This window comes from Monodelphis domestica, chromosome 1 (genome assembly GCF_027887165.1).
Source record: "Monodelphis domestica isolate mMonDom1 chromosome 1, mMonDom1.pri, whole genome shotgun sequence".
NCBI lineage: Eukaryota > Metazoa > Chordata > Mammalia > Didelphimorphia > Didelphidae > Monodelphis > Monodelphis domestica.
Window position 1 is genome coordinate 79693155 of NC_077227.1, and position 23286 is coordinate 79716440.

The 23286-nt window shown below is 37.0% G+C and overlaps 1 protein-coding gene and 1 pseudogene across 2 annotated transcripts in view; both read left to right on the forward strand.

Annotated features, from left to right (window-relative positions):
- BLNK (B cell linker) overlaps nucleotides 1-23286 on the forward strand; it is a 119359-nt gene that overhangs the window by 33752 nt on the left and 62321 nt on the right. For both annotated transcript variants that reach the window (XM_007478711.3, XM_007478712.3), the window contains exons 2-3: nucleotides 1415-1480; nucleotides 14951-15000. In XM_007478711.3, coding sequence (XP_007478773.2) covers nucleotides 1415-1480; nucleotides 14951-15000 — 116 coding nt within the window. The remainder of the gene's footprint in view (nucleotides 1-1414; nucleotides 1481-14950; nucleotides 15001-23286) is intronic.
- LOC100022636 (heat shock cognate 71 kDa protein-like) lies at nucleotides 9851-14944 on the forward strand (annotated as a pseudogene).

Below are 23286 nucleotides of genomic sequence, written 5' to 3' on the forward strand. Positions count from 1 at the left end.
TTGGGACTCCATTTGGGGTTTTCTTGGCAAATATACTGGAATGATTTGCCATTTCCTTCTCTAGTCTACTTGACAGGTGAGGAAACTGAGGCAAATGGGATAAGTGACTTGCCCAGGGTCACACAGCCAGTACGTGTCTGAGGCCATATTTGAATTCTGAAAGATGAATCTTCCTGACTGAAGGCCTGGAATTCTGTTCACTGCATCACCTAGCCACCAACTATCATTTTAGGATGATACATTAATGGAGATGATCAGGTTCCAGATTAAAATTTTCATGTTTACATGTGTTTTCAATGGTTTAATTCATGTAATTTATATTTTGATATTGAATACTCCTAAATTCTACCTTATTTGGATTCCTGAAATGAGGATGAGTATAATGATGATGATAACAATAACAAGCCTTCATATAGTGCTATTGGGTTACATCATGCATTATATCAGTGCATGGAGATCTAGACCTAGCCTTCTTACTAGCCCCGGAGTAAGGATGACTCAAGTTCAAATCTGGTCTCGGACCTCTACTAGATATGTAATCTTCAGCAAGTCACCTAACAGCCTACAAATGTCTCAGTTTTTTGAGACCTCATTCATGACCTCCCAGGGTTGTCATGAATATCAAATAAGATAATATTTGTAAAGCACAGTGCCTGGCACATAGTAGGTGCTTAATAAATTTCTGTTTCCCATTGTTTGAGAAATTGAGGAGATGGATTTAATAACATTTAAGTTGCTCACACCCCTTTAAGATTCTATTCCACTCTATGTAAGGATTGGTTAATTAGCTGAGCTAAAGGCTTTCTTTTCAAACACTAGTTAGTCGGGAGTTATTCTCTGTCTTGCATTGTACTTTCTTCTAAGGGTTGTTTCAAAGTGTTCTCTGTCTCTCTAGAATCTCAAGCAGAAACTCTGCCTTATTGTTCACCATCCTCACTGACATTAAAATGGCCTCATCAGCTGATAAGGTCATCCTTTAGAAGCCCAGAGCCTCTCAAAAAGGGAGATTGACTTCTTGAGGCCAGGCAGCTACTTTGCCAACACCAATAAGTTCTCTCCCAACCTTGCTCAAAACTATCCTTTTCCCTGGAGCTTCTAGCATTCACTTTGTCTTCTCAGTTTTAGCTAGCCCCTCCCCTCCCTTGAAAAGGAGAATGCTTCATTCCAAAAGGCCACATTCTTTAGAGTCACATGCCAAAGTTCCCAATTTTCCAACCCACTTAATCAGACAAAATAACATATAAGTACCAGCAAACATTGTTTTAGTAAATATTGTTCAGTCCAAAGTGGGGTTTGTTTTCTCCTTTTGGCAGTCACAGAGGAGATTGGAGCTCATAAAGAAATACTTTTTAAAAGCTATTATTTTTGTGATAACATTATTTTATGGTTGGGTGTTTGTTTGTTTTTTTAATAGGCAACTTCAAAAGATCGTCCATGGTATTACAAACAATGAAGGTGGGATAATGAACAAATTCAAAAAGTAAGTGGAATCTTCACAAATTTTATTGTACTCACAGATGTTCAATAGTAATAGTTGTGCTTTACTTCCTGAAAAAACATGTGGTAGGAAGGGAAAGACCAGTGTTGCCAGAATAGTTCTAAATGTTCTTTTGAAGGTTCCCCTTCCTCATCTTTTCCTTCCTAGTCCTGAATGACAGAACCTTGAAGTTAAAAGGAACCATGAAGAGTCTAATTGAATGTACCTGACCAGGAATCCCCTCTACAATATACCTAAGAAATGGTCAACCCACCTTTGCTGGAAGACACCCATTGAGGGAGAACCAAACTACCTCCCAAGGCAGCCCATTCCACTTTGAAAAACTTTTATTGGGAGGAAGTTTTCATTGACATCAAGCCAAACTTTGTGCAGTTCTCTCTGCCACCCTTACCCCTTCCCCAACCCATCATTATTCCAAGTTTTATCTTCTTGGACCAAAGAGAATCAGTCTAATCCCTTTTTTATACATTACCCTTCAAATGGCAGGTAGATCCTCAAACTTAAATCTTCTCTTGTGTATAATCAGCATTCCCATTTCTTTCCATGAATCATCATGTGGTATGAACTCCAGACTCTTCAACCATCTTAGACATCCTTCTACAGATGATCTCCAGGTGTTTAATGGCCTTCCTGAAACATAAAATTCCAAACTAAATATGAATGGCAAATGTGGGCTGATCGCAGAATACAGAAGTACTTTCTCCTCTTTTGGTCCTGCATACTATCCTTCTCTAATCATTTGAATTACCAAGCTCTGTCACACCATTTGATAAATGAGCAAAAGATCTGAGGTGATGGTTTTTAGTTGAAGAAATTGATGTAAAAATTAAAAAAAAATAAATTTTTTCACTTTTATCTCTACCTGTATAAATGTATTCAGGATATAAATAATTATGAGAAAATATAATTATATTTTAAAATAAAAACTTTCATTCTATTATCTCTATTTTCTGTGCCTTTTGGATTAATTGTTTTTCTCTTTAAAACAAGTTTTAAGAACATGAATACGTACAAAGTAAACCCCTTTCTAGGTCTCCAGACAAAAAGAGACACACACACATGGAGACAGAGACAGAGAATTTCAATATCTTGGATTTCTTTTAGATGCACTGCATTAGTTTACCCAGCTTGGACCTTTGAGATATTCTTCAATTATAGGCATTCAACTCATTGCCCTTCCTAAAGATAATTCTCCCACTCCAATATCTAATCAGTTGCAAAGCTCCTTTGATTCTACATCCACCTCTCTGTGTCTGTCCCTTCTCTCTACTCTTATAGTCACTACCTAGTTTAGGTCCTCATCACCTCTCCTGTGGACTTGGAAAAAAAATCCTTACCTGACATTTTAGAATCAATACTCTATTTGTTTCAAGAGAGGTGAGGGCTAGGCAATGGGGGTTAAGTGACTTGCCCAGGGTCACATAGCTAGGAAGTACCTAAGGACAGATTTGAACCTTCAATCACCATCTGGGGAGGACCTAGACTCTTAAATGATATCATGAGTGTATCCCTAGTTTTTCTAGGATAAAACACAAACATCTTTTGGGGCTTTAAAGCCCTTCACATTCTTTAGCCTCCAATTTCCAAAAAGAGCACAGGATCACAACAGAATGCTCTGAATAGTTTCAAACAGAAATAAAAATTCTGAAAGCTATATTTATGAGAAAACCCACCAAAACTGTATAAGCCTCCAATATCCTTGTCTAAACGGATCTCATATCATTCCCCTCATATTGTATACTTCAGCAAATTAGCCTACTTGCTGTTACCCATACATGAAATTCTGATTCTCACCCCTATTCCTTTTCACAGACTCTTTACCCATCCCTAGAATGTTCTTCCTATTCACCTTTGTGTCTTTTGTATTTTACCTGTATATATGGGATGTTCTAAAGTCTTAGTAATATTAATCCTAATATCTGTGGATGTTGTACTTTATGAATGGGAATGGTTTGATCTTTATTTATGTTCTTATCACCAAACATAGTGCAGGCATTGTGAGTAGTATGCAGTAAGTATTCAAGAAATGCTCATTAAATTCAATTGAATTATTGCAAGTGAACATAAGATTCTGTGGCTGTCACAGTTGACTCACATTTGGCTGAAAATCTCCTAAAGTCTCTAGATTTTTTTAGACAAATTTCTTCCTAGGCAAACCTTCTCCACCTTGCACTTCTGAAGTTGATTTTTGAACCCAAGTATGATTAAGCATTCATCCCTATTGAATTTACTCTTCTTAATTTGGCCCAGGGTTATAATCTAAGATTTTTGAAGGATCCTGACTATCATCTAACTCTATATGACTATCATCTAACATGTTAGTCATCCCTCTTAGCCATTTGTTATCTGCAAATTTGATGAGTATGCTATCTGTACTTTCATTCAAGTCATTGATAAAAATGTTAGAACAGGGCCAAGAACAGACCCCTAGGCCAATTCACTGGAGACCTTTTCCAAATCACCTTTGGACCATTAGTTTTCCAGACCATGTGACCAATAAGATGGAGGGCTTTCTCTGATCCTCGGATTTTCATAACCTCTCAGATCTCTCCAAAATGGGAAATATGCACAACAGATAAAGTACTTTTAGCTATCTCCATGGTCTAAGATATCAAGAACTCTAAGGTAACAACCTAGTGAACTAACAGCAAGAAAGGCTAATCCCCCATCCCTAAAGCACTTTGCATGCTCTCCCTTCCGATAGAACTGTATAAGCCAATCCATGGACTTAAAATAGAATTCAGCTCTTCCCCTTAGCCCTCTAGGTAAAGTAGAAGGCCTCAAAGGTCAGATGCTTGCTTTGGCTGGGACTAATGTGTAGCAGCGCATTGTGCTTCAGTGGTCCTTATCCAGAGGAATGAGAAAAGAATGAACTGTGCCATAATGTATGGGATAATCTACCAAGCAAAAAAGGCTTAAGAGAGGCTTGCATCAACTCTGATAAGTTCTGTTCTCCTAGAAATTGCTAAGACTAGTGCAACATGAATTGCCCAGCATGGGATGGAATGTTGACAGCTTTGAGATGAAGTACCTGGAGGAACCACCATTAAAGGGGAAGTAGTCATAATGTGAGGAATAGGGGAACATAAGGGGGGAAAAATCTGAAATTACCAAATAGAAAGAAGAAAACTCAGTTAAAGACTGTGAATACAAGCAGATAATTAAAAACTATAATATTAATAAGAGAAGAAAAGATAGCCTCCTCATCTAAATGACTCCTGACATCTCTGAATAAATATTACAAGACAAAATAAAATGCATCAACACCTAAGGAGGCAGAGAACCCTGTGGATTTCCAAAAAGAGCACAGGATCACAACAGAATGCTCTGAATAGTTTCAAATAGAAATAAAAATTCTGAAAGCTATATTTATGGGAAAACCCACCAAAATTATTAGCAGAATAGAAAAATTTTAATCTACAGGGGAAAACTACACCAAAAAAAGAACCCAAAATGAAAGAATGACTTTCTGGGAATTTAAATAGATGAAAGTAATGGACAATCTGGAAGAAGAGGAGCAAATGTTAAAAGAAAGCCTTAATCTCAGACAGAACACTTAGGAACATTCAACCATTAATGGATATTCTTTGAATTACTTCCAAATTCAACAACTTAAATTATTGTATAACCTACATCTTTCCATGTTTTCTACAAAAACAATATGAGATTTTATCAAATATTTTGAGAAAATATATGTACATGGTATACTACTCCTCATATCTTCCAGTTTAGTAACCTATTGAAAGAGAAAATAAAATTAGTCTAGTGTAATCTAGTTTTAAATGAAGCTATGCAGAGCCTTTGTGATCAATATTTTCTTTTCACTAACCATTATTTAATTATATTTCAGAATTTTGCAAGGAACCAAAAGTAAAACTTACTGTCTTATAATTTATAAACTATTCTCGTGCCTTTTTTGAAAGTTGGGACATTTGACCCTAACACACCCCCAGTTCTTCAGTCACTCTCCAGTTTTCTATAATCTTTTAAGCAGAGTAACATCTGCCAGTTCTCTTTGTGCCCTACAATGAAATCAATCAAGGACCATTGATCTTGTCAGTGCTGTGCACATAACAGATGCTTTAAAAAATGTTTCTTGAATTGGGATGGATTAGATTCGATTAGATCAAAAGCAGTTAGCTTTTCTCTTATTTATCTAGAATATTAATTCCTTATTACCCATTTTTATCCTATCATTTTTAGTCCACAGACCTTTCTTACTACCAAAGAAAACAAGTAACACAAGTGCTGAGCATTCCTTCTTTCTACTTTTATCCACTCTGAGCAGCACCGTTTTGTTGTTATTCATCTTTACTTAAATATGATTTTTAATTTTTTATTACTTTTGCATTTTTGAGGATTTCAATGCATCCTGAGCTTTTGTAATCCTGACACAATTTTTACAGAAGTGTGACATGCATCCATCATCTGCTATTTACCCTTGTTTCCATCTTTAGATATTTTTTTTAAAATCTAAGGTGTTTGTGAAAACTAATGTGATTTAGTGAATGGTGTCTTAGTGACATCTTAGAGTCAGGAAAACTTGGTTCTTGGTCCTCAATTCCTCAGTGTTCCCAGACCATTTTCTAAGACATTAAATTATATAAAAGTTGCTTATCTACATGAATAAAGGGAATTTTCTTCCTGGGAATTCTTTAATCAATGAAATCACAAATCCAGGCCATAAAAAAAAGTTAATGGGTCACATATAAACATAGGACTCAATACAATTTCGACCAGCCCATCAACATTTATTGTGTTTACTATTAGCTAGGCCCCATTCTCCATTAGAATTATTTTTCTTTGTGCTTTCAGAATTTCATTCTTGTGTGTTTCATATCTCTGCTGATCTGAGATTCTCTGTAGAATTTTTGTCCTCTCTCTTGACCACATATTCTATGTGTATTCAACTGTTCTTCTCCCTAAGGTTAGTTGATTATGAACATCCTGAAGGAAAGGATGATGTAAATTCTAAATTGTAGGGTGTGACATCACTCCATTAATGCTTAATGTTAGTCATGAAAATCAAATCTAAAATAGAATTGTTCCTTATTGATTCTTCTGCTTTTTTTTTTGTAAGATGGTATTATCATTAAGGCAAATAAGAAGCTCTGTTAGCTTCTTATTCATTAGCAGCTCTGTTATTGACATAGAGAGATCTTTGGATAATTGAAGTGTCTTTCTCTCTTAGTTGAAGAGACGAAGAATGGGTGAGGGGGGTGGGCTGAAATTCCTCCAATTTTGTTTCTTTCTTCCCACTACACTGAAGTAGAGCAAGATACTCAAAGACCAAAAATCAGAAAATGAGTCTTCATAATGATTTTGCCAGGGGTAAATTCTCTTAATTCAGGGATCTTATTCCAAACTCAAATTAGCTAAATGAGAAGTGAACAGGAAAATAGCTCAGTCTTAAATATTTTCACAGCCTTAGAGCTGGAGGAGAGTGGAGAGCTTGAACTACTCCCCTTCCTCTGTAAGGGGTACATTTAGGGGGTTTTGACTGAATATATTATACTAGTGGTCGCCAGGGATTAATTCAGGTCCCAATAAAATACTCAAGCCACTTTGGGAATTTCATGGTGGTATAATTAATATAGAGGAAAGGAATTGAGAAGAAGAGAGAGAGAAAGGGGTATAAGATTTTTCCGGCCTAGGCTAAGCCAAGGGAAGTTCAGAGAACTCAGCCACAAGGCCTCCTCAGAAGATTTAATCTAGCTCAGCTGCCAGCCAGGAGACCTCCTCCGAGATGAGGGGTCTCCTAGGATTACACAGCCAACTTCTCTGGAACTCATTCTCCCCATCTGTGCCTCAGACAAAATGAGTAAAATGGGGGTGGAGGAAAATGGAGGACAAGATCATCTCTCAGATCCCTTGTAAAATCCTAATTCTAAGTCAAAAATTCTAAGTCAAGGGTTTGTGATGATCTGTGTTGATAGAAGAAGTTCCTATACCAGGAGTCCCTCCCATGTTGACAATCTATTGGGGGAGGGAAGGAGTCTTTCCTGAGAGTGCAAAGATATGCATTGACTCATCATTTTGCTGGATGTTCATGCAATGACTATGTAGTAAAATACACCATAACTACATAGAGAGCATGTCCTTAAAGTGAAAGTGAATATTCTTTAGTGTCATTCTTAATTTATCTTTGGTTCTGGGTGAAGGACATCCAAGGCTGTGGCTTTGTACATCAAACTAGTTATCCCAGAGGTTCAGCTTCTTCTGGGAAGTGATCCAGAGAACTTTGTTTTTTTTTTAATGGTATAGAATAACTAGGAAAAGTTTGTCTTTGCTCTAAATTTTGTTGATCTATAAACCCAAATGTCCTGACCTTCATGCTCTCTGAATCTGCTTAGATTCTTGGGATCCCTGATCACTTGATCTCTTTTTGTTACCTTAGCTGCTAATACATCTTAATGCCTGGTTCTTATGCCTCCCTCTTCTCTGATCCCACAAATTCAAGACTAAAAAGAGGCTTTCTCTAGAGTTGATTTAAAAGAATCAACACGTTTCAGAAAATTGATAGTATATCTACTCTAAAAGGATTCTGCCCAACAGTAACTAGATGCTTCCCAAGAATACAAAAGTAGCCTTCTGAGATAAAATCTCCCAAGCAGAAACTGGCCTACAATGTGCCCCCCACCAAAGTCTCAGTGTGTCCTATTCTTTGATGACACAAAAGGAGTATCTTGTTTTTCTTCCCTGAATATTTCTAGGTATTTGGGGGATGGACTTAGGTGGATGATCTGGACAAAGCTTTCATCTGGGCAGCAATCTCAGGTTCCCTTTCAACCAGATATAAAGTTGCCTTGGGATGGAGAGTATACGATCCCAAAGGTAAGGAGACATTCTGAGAAAGGTTACAAAGAGTCTCCTGTTTTACCACAGTGGCAAATAATTTTTTCTTTATATACACTTCTGAAATGATAATGGAATTCAATTGGAAACTCGATATTTGTTTCACAGACCTTTCTAGGAATGCATCTATCTAGTTATAATTGAATCTATCTAGTGCAGCTGTACATTAGTTAAATATCCTTTCTTGTAGTTATTTTAAAACTTTGTTTTCAAAGTATAAGTGTATTTGTCTGATTTTTTGTCTCACTAGATAAATGCATTCTGAAAGAAGAGATCATATAAAACCCAACTCTAGGACTTATCAGTACCCAGTTAATGCTTGATGTCAATAATATTAAAATATCACACATATCAGAACTGTGTTTAAAATATAAGAATGATAAGCTCCTTGCTATGGATGGAGTTTAGTTTTTTTAAATGGTTAAAATATATTTTTGCCTGTAGTGTTGCAAATTAATCAAAAGAACTTTCATAGAAACATGGCTTTTGAGCTGAAGGAACTTTAGAAACCATATATATTCCAACAACTTTATTTTTCACATGAGGTAACTGAGGCTTAGGATGATGAAGTGTCTTGTCCAAGGATGCACATGTAAGTAGAAGAGACAGGATGTGAACCTAGGTCTTCTGATTCTAAACCCAGTGTCTTTTTCACTGTCCCACACTTCCTCTACTTAAAAAGGGAAGGAAAAGACTGCCTACATATATTCAAAAAGCTAGACCCTACAAAATAAGAACAAGAATAGTAGTGAAGGCTCTCTAGCAATGAAACCCTTGATCTTAGATACCAACATACAATGCACAAAATATGGGCAACAAAAGAGACTAGAGGTTCTAACATAAGAAAACAAATTTGATCTTACTGGTACCATTGGCACTTGATTGGATAAGACTCATGCTTGAAATATGGTTCTGAAGGAGTATACTTTATTCAAAAGGAAGAGAATAGGTTAAAGGGGGGATAGGTAAAATAACATTGTACATTAAGAAAATATTCTCATGTAAGGAAGGGGCATACATGGTAGGAGGAATTTGGGCTAAGATCAAAAGTAACAGAAACTCTAGGGCTTATCAGCATTTATCATGCCCCCTGGGAATACTATGTACTACTTGAACCAAAAGAGGAAATAGATGAGAAGTTCAGAAAAAAGATGCCAAGTATGGCATAGGGGCATGATGTGGTTTTGAAGGACTTCAATTATTCACGCATCTTCTATATTTCCTTCTCTAGCAGAGCAGTTAGAGAAAATTTTCTTGATTTCCTCAATGCCATCCCTTAAAATGGTGAGGGATGCTACTCAGCACAACATCAGCCCTTCTTTCTCCACAGTGGTCACCTACAATCTCTGATGCCCCAGAAAACATGTCAAAAGGACACACAGTTGGCATTGATTTTGGCACCACTTACTCCTGTGTAGGAGTTTTCCAACCTTTGAGATCCATCCAGCTGTCTCTCAGAGGGTGAGGGCATACTCTGTCTAGATTTGACAATCCAGTTGAATGATGGAGATGAGACGTTATGTGCTCAGTCCCACGTGCATAGGTGTCACATAGCATTCTGCCATAGCACAGAGGCTCGTTTATTATATACATTAGTGATTACATACTTCTTTGGCACACAATCAATTTTCTACATATATGAAACTTAACAACAGACGTGTAGCCTAAGGAGGTAGTCAATGAAACATTGTTGCTATAGATGAATGACATAAATGGGGTGATCTAGAGGTTAGTTCTCCCTGACCTAGGAGAATCCTTGTTACTTTTGGTCAGCTTTCACAATCAATCACAATTACTTAGGAGATGGGTAACAAAACATTTTGTAGCTAGGTAAATGATTAGAGGGCAATTTAATGACAGATCAGATTTTGAATTTTCTCAATTTACAAGTTCTATTTTTCTTGTGTGACTTTAAAGCACCTGGCAATGTTGCCTAGTTTCTGTCTGCAGTGGAGTATGTCTTGAAGGTAAATGATGTTCTTGGCTTGCCTGGCTTGTAATGGGAGGAGTAATGGGTAGTTCTTTAGGTTTTAATTCTATGAATGTAATCTTTTAGGGTAATAATCTGGGGGGATTAAGGTGGGATATATTTTTTCTATAAGTCTTTGCTCTTATATCATTTCTTTTGTATTGGGGAGAGAACAATAATCATCCATTATTAAGGGAAGTTAAAGAGAGAGAAGTCACAGAGGGGGATCAGTGGAGGCCTCATTTTCTGAGGGCTGCCTTGCAGCCCCCATTTCCCAAACTGTGACCCTGTCAGTCAGTGGGGGTATAATGGCCTCCAGCATCCAACATGGGAAAGTTGAGATCATTGCTAATGACCCAGGAAATATAACCACCTCCAGCTATGTTGCCTTCACCAACATAGAACATTTACTCATTGATGTTGCAAAGAATGAAGTTGCAACAAACCCCACCAATACAGTCTTTGATGCCAAACATCTGTTTGGTCATAGATTTGATGATGCAGTTGTACAGTTAGACATGAAGCATTGGCCTTTCACAGTGGTGAATGACACAGGCAGGCCTAAGGTCCAAGTGGAGTACAAAGGGGAAACCAAAAATTTCTATCCAGAAGTAGTATCCAAGATGAAAGAAATTGCTGAAGCTTACCCTAGGAAGACTCACAAATGCTATTGTCACAGAACTAGCCTTCTTCAATGATTTCCAATGACAGGCCACCAAAGATGCCAGAACCATTGCTGGGTCTCAGTGTGCCCTGAATAATCAATGAGCCAACTGCTATATTGCTATTGCTTATGGCTTGAACAAAAAAGTTGGTGCCAAGAGAAATGTGTTGATTTTTGATCTTGGAGGTGGTACCTTCGATGTCTCCATCCTTATCATTGAGGATAACATCTTTTAAGACAAATCCACAGTTGGGGACACCCACTTGGGTGGTGAGGACTTTGACAACTGCATGGTCAATCATTTCATTGCTAAGTTCAAGCACAAGAAGGACTTTAGTGAGAACAAGAGGGCTGTCTACCATCTGTGCACTGCTTGTATACAAAGTGAACCATCTCTTCTAGTACACAGGTTATTTTTGAGATTGACTCCCTCTATAAAGGTATCCACTTCTTTATCACCTGGGCCTATTTTGAAGAACTGAATGCCGACCTCTTCCATGACACACTGGCCCCCATGGAAAAGGCCCTCAGAGATGCCAAGCTAGAATTCATGACATCATCTTGGTGGGTGTTTCCACTTGAATCCCCCAAATCCAGAAGCTCCTGCAGGATTTCTTTAATGGTAAGGAGCTCAGCAAGAATATTGATTCTGATGAGGCTGTTGCCTATGGTGCAGTTGTCCAGACTGCCGTCTTGTCTTAAGATAAATCTGAGAATGTGTAGGACTTGCTACTGCAAGATGTCACTCCTCTTTTCCTTGGAATTGAAGCTGATGGTGGAGTCATGACAGTTCTGATCAAACACAATACCACTATTCCCACCAAGAAGACTCAGATCTTTACCACCTACTCTGACAATCAACCTGGTGTGCTAATTCCAGTTTATGAAGGTGAGAGAGCAATGACAAAGGCAAGTCTGAGCTCACAGGAATCTCCCCTGCCCCAAGGGGTATCCCTCAGATTGAAGTTACATTTGACATTGATGCTAATGGCATCCTCAATGTCTCTGCTGTGGATAAGAGCACAGTCAAGGAGGACAAGATCACCATCACTAATGACAAAGGTCATCTGGGCAAAGAAGACATTGAGCACATGGTCCAGGAGGCTGAGAAGTACTAGGCTAATGATGAGAAGCAGAGAGACAAGGTGTCTTCCAAAAATTCTCTTGAAATCTTATGCTTTCAACACGAAGGCAACTATTTAGGATGAGAAACTACAAGGCAAAATTGGTGATTAAGACAAACAGAAGATCCTTGACAAATGCAATGAAATAATTGATTGGTTGGATAATAACCAGACTGTTAAAAAGGAAGAATTTGAGCACCAACCGAAAGAATTGGAAAAAGTCTGCAACCCCATTATCACCAAGCTGTACTAGAGTGCAAGAGGCATGCCAGGGTGCATGCCTCAGGGGTTCCCAGAAGGTGGAGCAGCCCCATCTAGAAGTGCTTCTTCTGGACCTACCATTGAAGAGGTCAACTAAATGTACCAGAAGAAAAAGCATTCCACACAGCTTTCCAAAAATTGAAGGACTCAAATTTGTAGCCATGGCAGTAGCAGTTTAAAAATTAACTTTTAAGCAACTGTATATCTGGGCATTCTGAAAACTTGAATGTGTGCAGAGGGAGAAATAAACAACATTACACTTTATGAGTACTGTATAAAAACAAGTGGAAATGCAATTCTTATCCTGGAGAATAAAAATCTATTTAAAATTGGCACCACTAAAAAAATGGCAAGGGACCAATGAAGGGAACTTCTATCTGATTTTTACCAAAAAGGAGGAACTGGTTGTTTGAAGGAAAATGACAGGGATTTTTAGGAAGAAGTAACTTCTCCATATTGTGTGCTAGAAAAGAACAAGAAAACCAGATAGGATTTAACATGTAAAATGACTTCTCATAAAATCTCACCATCTATAAGACGTTATAAACTGATTCTACTTAAATACTACCTAGCTTCTCTTGGAAAGACATCAAGTATTTGCTGATGTGCAATTTCTAGGCTTACTGGATTTCCTAATTTTGGGTAGTAATTTGTATCATTTGAACTTTCCTAGGAAATGATATTTCTGTATTATTTGTCCATTTCCCATTATCGTTAGTTTGTCTGAATAAGTCAGATTGTGGTTGTGTTAATTGCACACTGCATCTCATTCTTTCAATTTGATTTGATTCTAATCTTTGACCCAACCAGATGTGATGTTACTAGATATTTGCAATTGATTTTTAAAAGACTCCCACATTGTTATCTAGTCAAAGAATCACAGAATTTGGAAGTTGGAAGGGAACTCAGTAAACATTTAATCCAACCAGTACACAAAGGAATCTCCACTCTGACATGCTGGACAAGTGGTAATCCAGTCTCCACTTGAAAACATCTGGAGAGAGAACTCATTCTCCAAAAATTTCCCATCAAAATATAATCAATATCATTTTGTGGTGTTCTTTGTGAAGTATAATAGGTCCCAACTATCTTCTAAAAGAAAGTAATACTATTAAAAGGACATGCCATAAAAATTAGAAGAGAATGAGATCAAATTCTTTTTTACCTAGGTTTATGAGGTTAAGGTAAATTCTCAACCAAGCAATAGGTAGCAAAGATCACAAAATAAAAAATGTATCCTTTTAGTCACAAATTTGAAAATTTTTTGTACAAATAAAACCCATTCAACTACAATGAGAATGGAAACTGTCAATAAGACATATCCATAATATCCAAGTTAGGGAACAAGTAGATGTAAGACCAAGATCAAAGAATATTTAGAAGTTCTCAAAACAAATGAAAACTACTAATAATCACTTAAACTATTGTCATAAATCACTAATAATGAGATAAATGCATATCAAAATATAATTCTGAGATTTCATTTCATGCTCTACAAATGGGCAAGAATAACAAAAAATGGAAGTATTCAATTTAGGGAGGACTTTGAAAACACATGGACTGAATACACTGTTGGAGTTCTGAAGGTACTCAATCATTATGGAAAGTAATTTGCAATCATGCTTTTAAAAAGTTATGGAAAGTTTTATGCCTTTGACCCAGGAGATCCCATTATCATGAATATATGTCAAAGTGGTTATAAACAGAAAGGTCTCATATTCACCAAAATATTCATACTAACTTTTTTGCATTAGCAAAGAAATGTAAATTAAATGCATTCCCATCGAGTGAGTAATAGATAAACAAAATATATTGTATTCATGCAATGGAATATTATTACACATAAGAAATAATGAACATGAAGACTTCAGAGAAGCATGGAAAGATTTCTATGAGCTGATACATAGGAAAGTGAGTAAACTATGGAAAACAACAAAAGTAATGAAGAAAACAATGTAAATTGGAAGAACAAAAACAAAAAACCCTTCAACTGATTACTATGCAATTACAATGACCATGTTTGTCCCTAGGAAAGAAATGAAAAAATGTATCGAACTCCCTCCTTTGCAGAGCCTGGGTACTGTCGATATGGATCATTTCTTATACTATCAGACTTGGTAGATGCATTTTTTAGTTTTGCTAAACCTTTTTTCTTTGTATTGTCTTGTTAAAATTGGTTTATTGGGGGAGAGGTAAGAGAAGGATACTTTCAAAAATGAAAGTGTCATAACAATAATAAATTATAAATGATATTTAGACATGGGGCTTCTTATATAGTCTTAAAACCTTTGGCCTCTTTTGTCTTCCAGCTTACCAAGGAAATCAATTATAGTAAAAAAAAAAGTTATCAAAATTAGAAACAAAAACAAATTCATAGTCCTCTTGAAATCTATCTTTGGATGCCAGGTTAAGAATTTATGGTCAAAGTGAAGGTTTGACTAATATTATAAATGTAACTTATACATATATGACTAATTCCTGTCTTGAGGTAAGAATATTTTTATTTTTAATCAATATTTATTATGGGCATCAATGATAGTTGTCCTATTAACTATATATCTAATAATTATTGTTCACAGGTTAAAAAATAAAGCACCACCCAGTGTGCCACAAAGAGATTATGTTTCAGGTAAGAGTCTCCTAATGAAACTTTAATATTTCTTAAATAGTATTGTCTTTTATCTTTTGGGGGCGATATACTACCTATGCCAATATAATATGAAAAAATGGTGTCTGATTTAACTGTTTTACATAACAAGTATCTAATAATAAAGAAAAATAAATAATGATAAACTATTAATAACCAGTAGTTTTTTGATGATGCTTCCAAAATTCAACTCAAGAAAGAAAGGAAATGAGGGAGGGAGGGAGGGAGGGAAGAAAAACATTTATTATGTGCTTACTATGTGCTGGGCACTGTGCTAAGCACTGAGAGTGAGGTGGGTAGGGTAGGAAGTACCAATACAATCAAGCAAGATAGTCCCTGCCCTTAAGGATCCTACATTCTAATGGGAGCTTATATTTTTATTTACTCCACATAAAGGGGAACTCAAAAGATGGTTGGAGTAGAGAAATCAGAATGGTGTGGACCTACCCAGGAAGAGTTAGGAAGGCCTAATTCCAGGCAAAATAAACTGAGTTTGGCAGGGTTTGGTCTCTTAAGGTTCCAGTCCCATATTTCCATGAGGGGATCCTGATGGTTCAGAGATTTGGGAAAGTTTGATCAAGTAGGTAGGACTAGAAGTATGGATTTGGTGATCTGAGAAGGAATGAGGGAAATATTAGTATTAAAAATCGACAAATTATTAATAATGGAAGTATTATTGCAAATATAATATTAATATCCAAAAGGGGAAATGGCATGAAGAAAGCCAAAGATCAGATATGAGCTTCTCTGTTTTGCTATTAAGACTCTTCCCAATCTGGTCCCAGGCTACCTTTCCAACCTCAATATAGATTTCTTGCCTTTCCATATACAATCCAGTCAACCTAGCCTTTTCTCTGCATTCTCTTTCTTTTTTGTTCTTCTTGTGATTTGGTCATTTCAGTTTCACCCAACTTTTTATGACTTCATCTGGGATTTTCTTGGCAAAGATATTGAAAGTGATTTACCATTTCCTTCTCCAATACATTTTCCAGATGACAAAACGGAGGCAAAGAGAGTTAAGTAACTTTCCCAGGGTCATATAAGTGTCTGAGGCTGGATTTGAACTCAGAGGTCCTCCTGACTTCAGTCCCATCTACTATACTATCAAAGTCCCCCTGCCCCCTGAAGTACCCCATATATTGTTTTGAAGACTTTGTCCTGGCCATCCACCATGGCCTTTATATATTGTTTACTTTACTTCTTTTAGGATCTCTTATTTCCTTCAAAATTCTGCTCAAGTTCCACCTTCCACTGAAATCCTTTTCTGATCCATTAAACTTATAGTACCCACCCACAATTTACCTTGCATTTATTTTTCATATATTTGAATGTTCTTATTTATTTTATACTGCTCTTCATCCCCCTACAGAATATAAGATCCTTAAGGGCCAGAAGAGTTTCATTTTTCTCTTAATGCCCTTGTGCCTACTCCAGTGCCTGTCAAATAGTAAGTGCTTCATAAATGCTTATTGATTGGAGCAGCTAGCTAACTTATTAGGTACAGAGCCAGGCCAGAAGACAGGAGATCCTGGGTTCAAATCTGACCCCAGACACTTCCTTTGTGGCCCAGGGCAAGGATATAATAAGGTATTAAAATTTAGGGAAACTGAGGCAGGTAGAAATTAGTTTCTCTCTGCAAGGAGTATTATATATTTTTTGAGGTTTATTAAAAGTCGAGGATTAAAGAAAATACAAGCAAGAGAAGCACATGCTAGGTGGGCCATGAGGCCCACTGAAATTTCACTCACATCATGAGACCTGTCTGTTTGCCAGAGGAGCCAGGAAGAGAAGAGAGCCCACCGTGGGCGGAGACCCTCTAAATAATCATTTTGCTCTCGGCCCATTTGAGAATTCAGTGAGATTACAAAGCACTCTGGGAGCTAGCAAGGACTCCTGGGGAATGGAGTCCAGAGTTCAAATCTCAATTTTACAATCAAGCACTTTTCCTCATAATAACTATTGAGAACATCATTCTCATTTTACAGATCTGGACACTGAGGCTTAAAAAGTTAAAATAGGACATTTCCAGGATTTAGAAACCTAAAGTGAATAATAAACTATCTCCAATGATTAAGGGGCAGCCAAGTGGCATCAGGTCTAGAGTCAGAAAGACTCATCTTCCTGAGTTCAAATCTTGCCTCAGATGAACTTAACTCCAATTGCATAACCCTTACGCTTGTGCCTTGAAAACTATAGTTAGCATCACTCCTCAGACAGAAGGTAAGGGTTTTTTAAAAATGCTTATTGGTTGATTGATGGAGGTAATAAAAGTTATGACTTGATCATAGGAAATTTGTCATATTATATTTGTTTTATATTGTACTGTTGTGTTGCAGGATACTGTTGTCGTAGTTGGGTTGATAGCCTAGCTGGAGGGTGCAATATCTTTGTTGGGGTGACATCTGTTGTCCCAAAGAGCCCTTAGTTCCTACCTTCATGCTCCCTATAGCCAAGTGCCACCACTTCCCTTTTTGTGGCTGTGTAGCTATAACCAAGGCCCTAGCATAGATGAGATATACTATTGTGGGCAGTAGTTAATCAACCAATCAATCAACCAATAAGGTGTCCCTTATGTATAAGGACCATCACAGACTTGCAAAAAGATCTAATATGCTATATTAAGGTGGATTGAGAACTTTTCCTCATAATATCTCAATTGAGAACATTATTCTGATTTTGTCAATATAGAAACTGAGACTCAATAAGATGAAATAGGGCATTTCCAGCATTTAGAGGCCTAAAGTGAATAGGGAGCTATCCCTAATGATCTAGGAGAAGCTAGGTGGCACCAGGCTTGGAGCCACAAAGACTCACCTTCCTGATTTTAAATCTGATCTCAGACATTTACTGGCTATGTGTGCCCAGGCTAGTCATTTAACCCCCTTTGCCTTGATTTCCTCATCTGTAAAAATGAACCAGAGAAGGAAATGGCAAACTACTCTAGTATCTTTACTGAGAAAACTCCAAATAGTGTCATAAAGAGTCTAACATGACTGAAAATGACTGAACACAACAGCAACTCCACTGATCTACACATTGCTTAGTAATGCTAAAGCCCATGGGAAGAAAACGACACAGTAGTTTCTCCCTTATCCACACCATGCACACATCATCCATAATACCTGACTGGAGGAACAGATCAAACAGGGGCCACTGTAATTCCTCCAATTCTTCCAACAATTGATGGTCCCTAGACTTCTGGGCTAAAATGGCTACAGAGTAGACACAAGAAACTTCCTCTCCTCACCACCTACCAATATAAAGTACCTCAAAAGGAAAAAAAAACAAAATCAGATGAGTCAAGGGACTCATCTGTAGGGCGCAGCCTTAAAGCCAGGCAGGATTTGGGCATTTCCATTCTATAATGAGGTAAAATTACACCTACCAAAGCATGAACTGATCACCACTCCCCCACTCCACCAAAATGCCAGAGTCAGCGAGAGAGCACTACAGTCGGAGCAAGCAAGGGGCAATTGCTAGGTTCTCTGGGCGCTGACTGAGGACACCACAGACTTACCCCAGAGAGCAGCAAGACTTGGGACTGCAGGAGGCTGAGGAACTCAGAGATTTTGTGCAGAGATAAGTCAGAGAGGGACTGTGCCCAGCAGATGTAGCAGAGACTGAAAAACAGCCTCAGTCAAAAACCTCTCTGTAGACAGATACACAGAGAGCCTGCACTCCTCACTCAGACTTCTGACTAGGAAGGGAAGAAAGAAATAGCACAGAAATGGCTACCAACACCCAGGAATGACAAACTGAAACTATCAATAAAATCAAGAAAAGAACCTTGACCCTCCATAATTTCTACAGAGGATAACCTCAGACTAGAAGAGACAGCAGAGGATGACAAACAAGCAAACACATTCAAACCTTTCAAAATATGGAAATTGGTCACAAGCACTGGAGGAGTTCAGATTTGGTATGATGAATGAAGTGAGAAAGATAGAAGAAACTTGGCAAGAAAAGTGGGAAATAGAGGGCAGCTGGGTAACTCAGTGGATTGAGAGCCATGTCTAAAGATGTGAGGTCCTAGGTTCAAATCTGGCCTCAGATACTTCCCAGCTGTGTGACCCTAGGCAAGTCACTTAACCCCCATTGCCTAGCCCTTACCACTCTTCTGCCTTGGAATCAATATACAGTATTGATTCCAAGACAGAAGGTAAGGGTTTAAATTAAAAGTTTTTTAAAAAAGAAAAAAAGTGGGAAATAGTTAAAAAAGAAAAGAATAATTTAAAAGACAGAATCTACCACTTGGAAAAATAAGCCCAGAAATCAAATGAAATGATAAGCAAACTGAAGACGAGAACTGACCTTCTGGAAACCATGAAAAGCAGGATAGACCAAACTAAAAAGGAAAATCAAAAGATCATAGCTGAAAACCAGTCTTTAAAAATTACAATTGGGCAAGTAGAAGCTAATAATCTTACAAGAAAGCAAGAATTAATAAAGCAAAGTCAAAATAATGACAAATTAGAAGGAAACATGAAATATTTCATTGAGAAGATAGTTGACTTGGAAAACATATCCAGGAGAGACAATTTGAGAATCCTAGGCTTACCTAAAAACCTGGAAATAAACAGAAACCTTGACATCATAGTACAAGAAATTATCCAAGAAAACTGCTCTGATATTCTTGAACAAGAGGGCAAAATGACATTGAAAGAGTCCATAGATCACCCTCTACTTTAAATCTTCAAAAGACAACCCCCAGGAATGTAATTGCAAAGTAAAAGACCTTGCAAGCTAAGGAGAAAATATTGCAAAAAGCCAGAAAGAAACAATTCAAATATCATGTAACACCAAGCAGGATTACACAGGATCTGTCAGACTCCATGCTAAAGGGCCACAAGAGTTGGAATATGATATTCAGAAAGGCAAGAGAAATGGGCCTACAACCAAGGATCACATAGCCATCAAAACTGACTACTACCAGGGAAATGTATGGCCATTTAACATCCTATCAAAATCAATGGGATGTAGCCAAAGCAGTACTCAGGGAGAAATTTATATCCTTGAGTTCACATATTAACAAATTAGGGAGAGCAGAGGTCAATGAATTGGGCATGCAAATTAAAAACCTAGAAAGTGAACAAATTAAAAATCCTCAAGTGAAAACTAAATTAAAGATCCAAAAAATCAAAGGATAAATAAATAAAATTGAAAATCAAAGAACTATTGATTTAACAAATAAGACTAGAAGCTGGTACTTAACCAAATAGATGAAGTACTGGTTATTCTAATTTTAAAAAAGGAAAGAAGAAAACCAAATGAACAGTATCAAAGATGAAAAGGGAGACCTCACCTCTAATGAAGAGGAAATTAAGGCAATCATTAAAAAATATTTTGTTCAATTATATGGCAATAAATATGGCAATCTATGTGATATCAATGATTATTTACAAAAATATAAATTGCCTAGATTAACAGAAGAAGAAATAGCATACTTAAATAAGGCCATATCAGAAAAAGAAATTGAACAAGTCATCAAAGAACTCCCTAAGAAAAAATCCCCAGGGCTAGATGGATTCACAAGTGAATTCTATCAAACATTTAAAGAACAAATAACCCCAATATTATACAAACTATTTGACAAAATAAGCAAAGGAGTTCTACAAAATTCCTTTTATGAAACAAATATGATACTGATTCCAAAGCCAGGCAGATCAAAAACAGAGAAAGAAAACTACAGATCAATCCCATTAATGAACATAGACGGAAAAATCTTGAATAGAATATTATCAAAAAGACTCCAGCAAGTGATCATGAGGATTATTCACCATGATTAGGTGGGATTTATGCCAGGAATGTAAGGATGGTTTAATATTAGGAAAACCATCCACATAATTTACCATATCAACTAGCAAACCAACAAAAACCAAATGATTATCTCAATAGATGCAGAAAAAGCCTTTGATAAAATACAACACTCATTCCTATTGCAAACACTAGAAAGATATGAATAGAAGGGCCTTTCTTAAAAAATAATAAACAGCATATATTTAAAACCATCAGCAAGCATCATTTGCAATGGAGACAAATTAGAAGACTTCCCAATAAAATCAGGAGTAAAACAAGGATGCCCATTATCTCTATTATTTAACATGGTATTAGAAACATTAGCAGTAGCAATCAGAGAAGAAATTGAAGGTATTAAAATAGGCAACGAGGAAACTAAACTATCACTCTTTGTAGATGATATGATGATCTACTTAAAGAATCCTAAAGAATCAACTAAAAAGCTACTGGAAATAATCAACTTTAGCAAAGTTGCAGGATACAAAATAAACCCACATAAACCATCAGCATTTCTATATATTTCCAGCACATCTTAGCAGCAAGAATTAGAAAAAGAAATTCCATTTAAAATCACCCAAGATAATATAAAATATTTAGGAATCTATTTGCCAAGATAAACAAAGGAACTACATAAACACAACTACAAAATACTTTCCACACAATTAAAATTAGATCTAAATAATTGGAAAAACATTAATTGCTCATGAATCCTGCCCAAATTAATTTATTTATTCAGTGCCATACCTATCAAACTACCAAGAAAATTCTTTACTGAATTAGAAAAAAAATGATAGCAAAGTTCATTTAGAAGAACAAAAGATCAAGAATATCAAGGGAAATAATGAAAAAAAATGTGAAGGTAGCAGTACCAGATCTTAAACTATACTCTAAAGCAGTGGTCATCAAAACAATATGGTACAGACTTAGAGAGAGAAGGGAGGATCAGTGGAATAGACTTGGGGTAAATGACCGCAGCCAGATAGTGTACAATAGACCCAAGGACCCTAGCTTTGGGGGCAAAAACCCACTATTTGACAAAAACTGCTTAGAAAATGGTATGGGAGAGATTAGTTTAGACCCACATCTCACACCCTACACCAAGATAAATTCAGAATGGGTGAATGACTTAAATATAAAGAAGGAAACTATGAGTAAATTAGGTGAACATAGAATAGTTTACCTGTCAGATTTATGGGAAAGGGAAGATTTTAAGGCCAAGGAAGAGTTAGAAAATATTATAAACAAAACCAATATAACCAAAATTAGAAGGGAAACAACAAATTGGGGGGAAACTTTGTAACAAAATGCTCTGACAAAGGTCTAATTACTCAATTTTATAAGGAGCTAAATCAATTATACAAAAAAGCAAGCCATTCCCCAATTGATAGACTGGCAAGGATCATGAATAGGCAATATTCAGATAAAGAAATCGAAACTATCAATAAACACATGAAAAAAGCATTCTAAGTCTCAGAAATTCAAATAAAAACAACTCTGAGATGCCACCTCACACCTAGCAGATTGACTAATAAGACAGCAAAGGAAAGTAATAAGTGTTGGAGAGGATGTAGAAAATTTGGAACATTCATGCACTGTTGGTGGAGCTGTGAATTTATCCAACTGTTCTGAAAGACTATTTGAAACTATGCCCAAAGGACTTTAAAAAGACTGCCTGCCCTTTGATCCAGCCATACCACTGCTGGGTTTATAACCCAAATGGGATAATAAGGAAAAATACTTGTATAGCAATATTTATAACCTCATTCTTTGTGATGGCAAAAAAATTGGAAAATGAGAGGATGCCCTTCAATTGGGGAATAGTTAAACAAATTGTGGTATCTGCTAGTGATGGAATACTATTGTGCTCAAAGAAAGAATGGATTGAAAGAATTCCATGTGAACTGGAATGACCTCCAGGAATTGATGCACAGTGAAAGGAGCAGAACCAGGAGAATATTGTAAACAGAGATGGATACACTGTTGCACAATCAAATATAATAGACTTCTCTACCAGCAGCAATGCAATGACCCAGGACAGTTCTGAGGGACTTATGAGAAAGAACACTATCCACATCCAGAGAAAAAACTATGGGAGTAGAAACACAGAAGAAGGGGGGCGGAGTCAACATGGTGTCTTAGAAGCAGCAGAAGTTCAGACCTCTGAAAACCCTTCCTTACCAATCACAAACTGAATGCTCCTAGGGGACTGAAAATCAAACCTAACAACAGGACAGAGCCAAGGAACCCTCCTGCTGGTCTCAATCCAAAAGGTATGCCCCCCAAAAGCCAGAATCTGAGAACACTTGGGTTTAAGGGGGAAGGCAGAAGGAAGGTCCCAGGACCCCTCCCCACCACCTAGAGCACTAAGCCTCCAGTGGTAGTGGGAACCTCTGGGAGGGCAATGGAACTGATCTGGAAGGTATACCTTGCGGGCAGGGCTGGGCCAGGCTCAGAGCATTGAACACGGGGGGA